Below are 10,336 nucleotides of genomic sequence, written 5' to 3'. Positions count from 1 at the left end.
GCCAAAGTAAAAATGTAAAGTTCCCTTGATTCCCTACTGGCTCCCGGGCTGGATGAGGTCTGCTCCTGTGGCGTATGGTGACTTTCAACCCTGGTGCGCTCTCCGCGGTTTGTGCTGTATCCTTCAAGACAGTGTGATCTCTCTGAGGGCAGGGACTCTGATCTCCGTATCCTTAGACGAGAGAGGTTCTCATAGTAAATATCTATTCAACGAATAAATCCTACTCTGATCCCAGATGTTCTCTGGGAACTATTATTAATTATTCTGTTTCAGAGATAACTTTGAATTTCTTAGGAATGTCTTTTTAAAATCTTCTATATGATTCTATTTATATTGAATTTCTAGAAAAGGCAAACCTGTGCTAGAGGTGGGGGTAGACAGTGGTTGCCTCCGGGAGGGAGGGCAAGGAGAGTGGAAGGGGTATGAAGGAACATTCTGGGGATGATGGTAGTACTCTCTGTCTTGATACAGGTTTGGGCAACACAGGTGTGTATATTTGTCTGAACTTCGCAGACATACCATTAATACACACCTCATTGTGTGGAAAATTTAAAGCAAAGATACTGAATTTTAATGATCATGTATTGCTGAGGATTTTTAGGAGGATGGGTACAGGTATCTGCAGTTTATTCAAAATACATAAAAGATTAAAATGGATTGATGGATGGATAGAGTATTAGATTTGTGATAATTAGGAAAAACTTAATGGTCCAATCATGGTCAACAGATGTTCACTGTAAAATTCTTTGAACTTTGCTCTATGTTGAACATTTTCATAATAAAATGCTGAGAGAAATCATTAGGGAGTTTATCATGGTATCTGCTGTCTGCACTGTATTGATTTTTTAGTTTAATTCTTTCAGTGTGTGTATTCCTCTTAAACTTCCATGAAGTGCCCGGATGCCACAGCCATCCTTGCTAGGCGGGAACACCAGCCTGCGGCCCTCCCACCCATCAGAAAGTATGGCCTCCACCTCCTCCACCGCCCCAGACTGTGACAGGGCACATCCACTTGCTGCTTCCTAAGATTGCCCAGTGGCAAGGGGTCCACTTGCCCCTTGAAAGGGGGGGGGGGGGGAATGGATCGTGATTTTCCTGCCAGTACACTGCAACTTTTGGTAAATGTCAGGAAATCCTTCTTTTAATTACATACAGTCATTAAGTGCTGGCACGTCTGTACACACACATAAAAGACTAGGTCATAACTGCCTAAAGAACATACAGTGTTTTCAGAACAGATCCAATAGATACTTTATTTATTTAACTTTTAAGAAGTAATCCTTTCACAATGAAATTTGGATCCTTCATTTTACCCAAAAAGTAATCTTTTATTAATAGTTAAGGGTTTCTGCGAATCAATGTCAATGCAGCAGTCCCGCCTACCCATAATTTAAATGGTTTAAAAATATATATATAAATAAATAAATAAATGGTTTTCAGTGGAGAGCACTATGTCCCCAGGAAAGGTTTAAAAAAATGTTCTGAGTGTGTGTCCTGGTTAAGGTTTCAGGTGTTCCTTTTCTGAATTTATTGTTAGCAAGAGTTGGAGCTCTGTACAGCTCACACCAGCATGTTCGTGTGGCAGTGCGCCTCTTTTTGAGCTAGAAGATAAGCCACACAGCACCAGGTCTGTCCCTGAGAAGGTAAGATGGTCTTATTTAACCTACTGCCCACTGACTTACATGTTGTGCTAAATCGGGGCAGCCTCAGCTCTCAGTGATGGAGTGCCACCCTGACCAGGACTACGGAGAATGGCGGACTGACGGGACGAACTGTTGTCCATCTGTAGTAACCTCCAAAGTTAAGATGTTCTCTTAAAAAAGTGTCACTAAACTGGCTTCCTCCATCTACAGAGAGATCCCTGGGATGTGTCATCCATGAAAAATTAAACTCTAACTGCATTTTTTTTTTTTTTTTTTTTTTTTGGTAAAGCCAGAGTATGTGTGCACGTGTGCATGGTTGGGGGGAGGGGGAGAGAGAGTCCCAAGCAGGCTCCACAGTGCTTCCCTGAGTAACCTGGAACCATGGAACCAAGAGGCAGCCACTCAGCTGAGCCCCCGGGCGCCCCCTGGCTGCAGTTCTCTGTGTTCATAGGTCTCCAATTGTGTCCAGATGTACAGCATCAACTGGGAACTGGTTAGAAGTGCAAAATAAGGGCTCCCACCCCAGACCTCTGAAATCAGAAACTCTGGGTGTAGAACCAGCAATCTGTGTTTGAACAGGCCTTCCAGGTGATTCCAGAGCATTATGGAGTTAGGAGACCATTTTTCATGTCTTCTGCCACAAGGGAGGTAGGGCCTGGAGGAAAACTCAGTGGACATGAATTTGTGTTTTATTTTTTAAGTAAGCTCTGTGTCCAACATGAGGCTTGAACTACAATCTGGAAATTGAGAGTCACATGCTGTATCAACTGAGCCAGACAGGCACCCCAAATTTGTTTTTAACCACTAAATTTGTGGTAGGTAGTTCTGTTATTACATCAGTAATAGGAAACTAATATAAATCATTAATCCACTGGCATTAAAGCACGCCAAATAATTGTTTCCTTAAAAAAAAAAAAAAACTTTTTAAATACCCCAAAACATCTGTCAGAGGAATAACAAATCGTGGTAATTAGTGCTTTGGGTTTTTAGCTAAATCAGTTTATCTAAATTTCACAAGATAACCTGAATACAACGGTGTTCACTGTTTTCTCTTCAGTGACTTAACTTTAAAAAACGAGTGTCCCAAATGTGATTGTCATTTTCCTAGTGAATTAAAATAGTGTGGTAAAATGAACATCACACTGTTAACTATTTATAAGATAATGTCATTTAAGGGATGACATACATATACACTGTTCTAAGGGCACCTATATGAAAACAAATCACTGTGTATAGCTTTACAAAAATTTATCCACTCTGCTTATTGATGCGAATATAATTTTCACTGAATAAAGAACTAATTTATAAAACTCTACAAAACATGATTCATATTGAGTAAACGTGTAACTATCCAAAACGTTGGTGAGCAGATGTGAATGAATCAGATCTTAGTAAATGTGTTTTCAGTGTAAAATGCCAATTCTATGTCTTAGAATGGTGGCCTTCACAAAGTGGAGATGCCAGTGGAAGCATCCTGATCCTAGAAGCATCAGGTGATCCTGCAGGAGGTAATGTAGAACTTTGATTCTTAAAAATGCTGTCCTTTTAAATTTTCCTCTTTTTTCCGTACATGTTTTATAGTTTACGTAATAGACCACTACAGTATTATATATAACAATCAAAATTTGGAGTGTATGTTCTTCATTTTTTTTTCGGATGAGGGGTTATAGGATTGAAAAAGTTTAGAAAACCACTGAGTCACCAAGCCACTGCCCGTATCACAGCATTATGCTTAATTCTGATCTGAAAATAAACACCTAAGCAATTTAATTTTAGTATATGTGCTGCTGAAGCGAGCGTAACACCTAAGCAATTTAAGTAAAAATTTGAAAGTACTGCTAAATGCAAGCTTCCTATCAACCTTTCAAATAGGTTAACCACACAAAAAGTGTGTCAAATGTTTTAAAGTAGCATTTATTTTTTAGAAGCACCTTGAGGTAGACTTCCACCAAAACACTCAGTGCATATATTAAAGTTTTACTGAAACCTTCAAATTGCATGTAGGTATGTATGTACGTAGATAAAATCACCTACAACTCCACATTCATCATGAATTCAAGACCATTCAATTGAAGCAGTAAAAGCCAAATATAGATTTAGAAAGCTTTCCTAATTCTGAAATGAAGATATGTGAAAAAGTTTGTGGGAGGGAAAGAGTCTTGATTTTAGGTTTTAGAAGTTATTTTACTAAGTCACTTTATGGCTAGTTTTCAATGAATGTGAGTATCTTTACTGGACAGTAGATATTTACTGTTCCCACCATGTCAACATGGTAATATTGAAGCAGGACCAGCTATATAATTTGGAAGCCCAGTGCAAAAGAAATATGGGCCCCTTATTCAAAAAATTAAGAATTTTACGATGGCTTCAGCAGAACCTTACACCAAATGTGGGGATTTTCTCACTGCAGGGCCTTATATGACTGCACTGGCCACACACTCATGAAGGCAACGCTACAACCCTAGTTACCTTTGTCCTTGAGTCCATAGTACTGGACAAGCCATATAGTAGGGATTCAGATGTTGCTTTTTTTCTTTCTTTCTTTCTTTCTTTTTTTTTTTTAAGATTTTATTTGTTCATGAGAGACCGAGAGAGAGAGAGAGGCAGACACAGGCAGAAGGGAGAAGCAGGCTCCTCGCAGGGAGCCCAACGGTGGGACTCGATCCCAGGTCTCCAGGATCATGCCCTGGGCTGAAGGCGTTGCTAAACCGCTAAGCCACCCGGGCTGCCCTCAAATGTTTCTTGAATGAAAAATGGAGTTTTTTAGTTTTCCAAAGCAATGAGAAAGTTTTTCTGATCTATGACCAGAAAAAAAAATCTTACTATGATGATTTCTCTATTTGCACATCACATTCTGGCCTCATGGAAATTCAAGGCCACGTATGTCTAAAAAGTTCATTTGATTCATACAACAAATAATTTATTGAACAATTACTCTGTCAGATTCTGGACTGGGCACTGGGGATAGCAGAAAAGTGAGAGTCCCTGCCCGCAAGGAGCTTACAGTCTAGCATAAGAACTTAACAATACCTCAGAGCCGAGTGAGAAGACTTTCCAGTATCTAGGATATTATCCAGAACATTCTCAACTTTCCTAAAAATAGGAGTCTAAAATTTACCAGAAAGCACATTTTAGAAATGGAAGATGCAGTGAAATTTAAAAGAAAATCAAATTTCCAAACTGTAACGTAGACACCATGAAACTGAAATAAGAAACTTAGGAAAGCTGAAGATTCTATTTTAAATAGTATAAACAAGATTTAAATTTTAAAATGATTTTATTGTCTCTGGGTGACATTTTCATTTATAGTGACATTCATATACACATACATACACGAGGTGTGCATATGTGAGATGTGTTCCTTGGAGCTTTTGATAAAACCTATATTTCCATTCATTTACAACTAAAGCAGCAGCATACAGGTAAATTTGAGACTTTCCTTTTGATAATTTCTATTGTCATTTGAATGGGAGAAATTCTGAGGAATCTTTAGGGTATAAATTTTGGTACAAACTAAAACTCTCTGTAACAATGTGTGATAATTTAAACATGTATTTTAATGGCTATTGACCAAGTTTAATGGCATCAAAAATACTCAAGTCTATCTGGATTTAATTTTCATTGTTCCCCTTCCCTCCACTGATTCTCCTTATTTTTTTAAAGCATGAACGATCCACGTGCAAATACAGAGCCTTTGTTGTTACTTGGCTATACTTTGGTGCGTTGCTGTTTATTCCTTAATGTAGCAGCATCCTTAGTCTGTAGTATTTTACTTGGTGGCAACTGAAAAAATCACTAGCCTAGGCCTTACCTGGGTACTTCTATTATCCAGAAGGTTATTGTGAACCGGTCAGAAAGCTGGTGAGCAACCAAAAGAGCGGTCTCAAAGACTGTGCACATGGGGCTCGTGTAGCTCTTTAGACACCGAGCGGGCTTGGTTATTGCTTGTCCCAGCTTGTAACAGATGAACACAGCACATATGACAAAGAGCCTGTTAGAGGCAGGCAGGTGGATACTGTGGTAGGAGACAGAACAAACTACCTAGCAGATAGAAAAATTTTTAAATAAAAAACTCCCAAATCCCAGCAACCTGAGGCAAATGATCATATAGACCTCAGGGCTGGGGGAATTATTTTACAATAATTGATATTAACTCATGTTTGTTATATAGCCCTTTACATTTTATGAAGTATTTTACATACATCAGAGCTCATTGGGTATTTGTAGTAACACATGAATATAACTTACTTTTCATCATGAAAAAGTGAATTATACCGAGCATGCTGTTTAAGAAGGCAGGGAGGTATACTAACATATCTGAAACACTTGCATCAAAAATTACAAGTTTAAAATTTTGGCACTTAAGAGATATGTATTAGTTATCTAAAAATTCACATATATGCTTTCTTTCATGACCAACACAGGGTATTACTGCATGAATTTTCATAGCTCTTCGTGGCCACTGGTCATTAAATGGGGATGATTGTCATCAGTGTTATCAGACTATTTTTCCTGCTAAACACAAGCTTTAACAGATACTTATGGATGCCAGTACCATATATTGACTTATATGGGAAACATTAGGCTTCTAAAAGATTCTCAGAGTGGTTTTCCTATATTGCACTTTCTGGAAAACAAAACTTTAACCATGATATGTGATTGTGGTTCTAGAAAGGAGAGGGGAACCTTATCCTTGCTTGTTTCCCTAAAATTTTTGGTATAGCCTCATCTTAGATATAACAAGGAGAAATAACAAAATATACATGTTCTCTGGGCTTCTGAGAAAAAAGGATCACATACATTTTCAAAAGATAGAGGTCTTGTCTACTTTAGCCACTTCATTTTCACAATTAAAGATAAGGAACTACTAAATATATTTTATGTTCCTAAACTTAATATAACATTTCTTTAGAAAGTTTTTTCAAGATTCTTTTTAAGTACAACCTACCCCTCAAGGTGAGGCATGAACTCATGACCCCAAGATCAAGAGTTGTATCCTCTACTGACTGAGCCAGCCAGGCACCCCTGTAGAAAGCTTTTTCAAACAAGTATAATTTATACTACATTTACCAACAATTATACCACATTATCATTTATAATACATTCACCAATTATCATGAATAAAAATGATTAACAAAATTTATAGTAAAAAAAAAAACAGATTTTATGCTGTTAAGTGAAATGAGACCTTGAAATTGAGATGCAGTTTCCTTCAAGAGTCTAGCATTCTTGATGCCCTGTAATTCCTGGATTAATATCCCCCTCATGAATTTTTTGATCATGACTGTACCTCAAAGAGGACAAAATTGGTTTTGTTGAGTTTGCTGGCTTATTTTTAATTCTCATCTGTTTGGCTCTATTTTTATACAAGACTATTTATCCCACATTTTTCTTTATTTTACAGCTACTTCTCCTGCTTGAAGTCTTTCAGTTAGGAATGAATAGTCTGTGTGCCCTGTGGTTTATGGTGCTCATTTTCATGGACATTTTCAGTCTTCTCACCGGTTCCGTTGGATGGTGTGGAAGGTAAGCCAGCACATGCCAGCTTCCCATCCTTTGTAAAAAAAAAAAAAAAAAAAGGGCAAAGTGGTTGAGTTCTAAGCACAGGCTTTAGACTAAAACAGCTGGGTTTGAATCCATATTGCCCTCCTCCAGTGCCAGCTCTGAGACTTTCAGCAAATCACTTAACCTTTTGCATCCTCCATTTCCTCCAAAGTTGGTGCTCATGTCACCTACACCTTGCAAGGTATTTTGAGTGAAGGTTAGCAATCAAGTGTGTAGATTATATGACACCATAGAAACTCTATAATGGTCGAAGAATCATGGACTGAAATTCAGAGTTGGGTGACATGTGGACATGCAACTCTCCAAAAGGGATGCAATATGTGGAACTATTTTTACCAATATAATTATTGTACTTAGTAGCTTATTTTTAATGTTAACATTGGGTGTGTTAGCCTCCAAAACATTACTTTCCTTTAAATATGTGGGGTTTTTTGAAAAGTTTATGGCAAACTTGTGTTTTCATTATACTTTGTGGTGATTTTCTTAATGGCTAAAAAAAAATCCAATTTTTTAACAACATTGGTAAAAATGATCTAATTTTTAAAATTTGTCCTAGCGCCAAGGATTGTTCCAAGCAAGACATAGCCTCTACACATGTGTGTGAATGAATGGCTGTCTGGTAGGGTCTACAACAAAATGTCATTTTTATTTATGTGTTTGGGTTGCTTAGCTCACTTAAATGCTCAACATTTCTATAAGATTTAAGATTCTTTTCTTAGGGCTGGAATTCTCAGCATCTACTCCCATGCCTTTTTCAATCTATTGGCCAGTTTAAGGATAGTCCCAATAATACAACTTAAAAACAAGATAAAGTGTTCATAAATCATTGTTTTAACAGCCAGCATAATACAGTAGAAATTGCCCTGAGCAAGGAATTAGGAGACAAGTTCTGGCTCTGCCATTAATTTTGTAAGATAACTTTAGGCAAGTCACTTAACTTTTCTCATTCATTAAATAATGAGATTGATTACATTTTCTACCTCTAAAGTGGATTTCATTTACTACTTTTTTAAATAATCAAAATGCCTTCTGGGAGTTAAGCACCTGATAGGTACAGAAGTACTTACTGATGTTTAAGGTAGTGTTTTTCGAACTCTGATCCAGGGACCACCTGAATAAAGATTACTTGAGGTTCCTATTAAAAATACAGATCCTGTCCTCTCCCTGGCTGAATCAGAACCTCCTAAGGTGAGAGCCATGTTTCTGTGTTTTTCACAAGTTTGTCAATGATTGTAATGCACCCTCATGTTTGAGAACCACTGGCCTAAGTGAACATGATCTGAGAAGGAAAGAGCTAGCTTGCGGCTTAAAATTACTCCAGCCTCTGGTGGATCCCTCCTAAATATAATACCATTCCAAGTGGAGACTAGAAGAAAGCTGCTTGCTTCAACAGAGCAGACAGCCCTGTGATTGACCCTTGCTTCATGTTTTTTACTTGCTGTGTTCCATAACAAAATACAACAGGTCTTCACGTCAGCTCTTTGTCTTGACAACCAAGTGGCTGACTACTGTAGTTAGGTCACGGCTTGAAGAGGGCTGCAGTTCTCCCCTCCCTAATGCTAAGGGGGTTGAGCCTGTGCCACCTGGCTCAAGGAGTAAAGATGAGGAAAACACAACCTCTTTACTCTCACTGCCCTCTCCACCCTAGTATCATAACATGTGACCCTGTGTGAGTCAAACAGTCTGGCAGAGAAAACAAACTCTAAGCCACATTGTTCTTATCACTCTGTGACCAGACAGTACACTAACTTAATGACTTCTCTTCTATATAAGAGAAATGACCAAAGCCCATTCCTTCTCCTCTTTTCCTTTCTAAATGCTGTTAAAAGGAACAAAATACCACATAAGGACACATGCTAGAGATTTTTAAATTCATACAAGTAAATTACAAAGAGAGGCGGTAGTTTTTCTAGAGTTTTACAACAGAATTCCCCTCACGGTGAAAAAAAAAATATGTATAATTTTAACAGGAAACTTAGAAGACATTTTTGTTGTAAGATCTAACAGTTATGAGAATAATGCCATTATCTGTGCTCATTATAGAGAAACATAACAGCAACTTTAAAAGGCCAAGTATGCTGATAAGTGAAGATGAAATTTCTTTTTCAATGACCAGTATGCTGACATCAAACTTCCGGGTTTTATTCAATGCTAGTGTCATGGGTTTCTCCTAACCCAGCCACAACTCCTGCCAGATGTTCACAAAATTCACACCGTAATCAAAAAACAAGATATAAAGAAACTTGACAAGAGCTACCATGCAAAATAACCAGAAGAACCGAAGTTCAGGTGGCACAGATGAGCAGGAGCAGAGGAATGCGGCAAAAGCTGCTGCTGCGTAGAGTCTAACTTGGTGAGGCCCCTACGATGCCGGACGGCCAAGTCCTCAGGTCACAGGTGTGTTCGTGGACCCATAAGAACTGGGATCTTGACCCAAACTTTTAAGATCTTCTAAAAAGAAAATACTTCACCTAAATTGAAGTAATTTATAAGTCAAACACCAGAAAAGTTCCTTATTTGATGTAAGTTGTGCCTAAAACTTTGGCTGATACAAAGAAACCCGTCCACTAAGGCACCCTGAGGCAATCTGACAATGTGTTGGAGAGAATTTTGTTGTCAGTACCACATCATTGTGAGAGTACAGAGAACGGATCACCCGCAGGGGACTGGCTTCTTTGGGCAAACAGTCTATTAGTTCACTGCACTGTTTGTCAAATCCCAACAAGCGAATCCCGTAGCCGTGTGGGGAAGAGATCATTCGCCCATCAGGGCTGAAGCAGAGTTCTTTGATATAACCCCTGCCTACATTGGCTTCTTCAATGTAATGAGTTAATCGTAGAGAACAACGAGGTGAGACAGGTCGCACGGGAGCTCCTTCTTGGAATTCATAGACACAAGTCCACTAAGGGGAGAGAAGAGAGACAAACCAAAGTTAAAGAGCCCCAAGTAATGCTAGATACTTCTTTTTGTAAAAAGCTCAACAGACTGCCAAAGCCACAGAATTGTTGCAAGAAATCAAATGACTACCACTGCCCTTCTCCCAACTACTAAAATGTGCAGGCCCCAAACCTTATCTTCAAAAAGCCAAGGTTATTCTGTGTACTATGATGTGTTCAAGCCTTTATTCC

General features: G+C 38.4%; 1 protein-coding gene across 2 annotated transcripts in view; it reads right to left on the bottom strand.

Annotated features, from left to right (window-relative positions):
• Positions 1-4,901: 4,901 nt before the first annotated feature.
• DCAF10 (DDB1 and CUL4 associated factor 10) overlaps positions 4,902-10,336 on the bottom strand; it is a 42,881-nt gene continuing 37,446 nt past the window's right edge. The window contains exon 7 of one of the 2 annotated variants that reach the window (XM_038552878.1): positions 4,902-10,110. In XM_038552878.1, the coding sequence (XP_038408806.1) occupies positions 9,742-10,110 (369 nt within the window). In that variant the 3' untranslated portion in view covers positions 4,902-9,741. The remainder of the gene's footprint in view (positions 10,111-10,336) is intronic. The other variant, XR_005367011.1, reaches the window with a different exon arrangement.

This window comes from Canis lupus, chromosome 11 (genome assembly GCF_011100685.1).
Source record: "Canis lupus familiaris isolate Mischka breed German Shepherd chromosome 11, alternate assembly UU_Cfam_GSD_1.0, whole genome shotgun sequence".
Classification (NCBI taxonomy): Eukaryota; Metazoa; Chordata; class Mammalia; order Carnivora; family Canidae; genus Canis; species Canis lupus.
The sequence above is the reverse complement of the archived record's forward strand: the minus strand, read 5'-3'. Positions and strand labels throughout refer to the sequence as shown.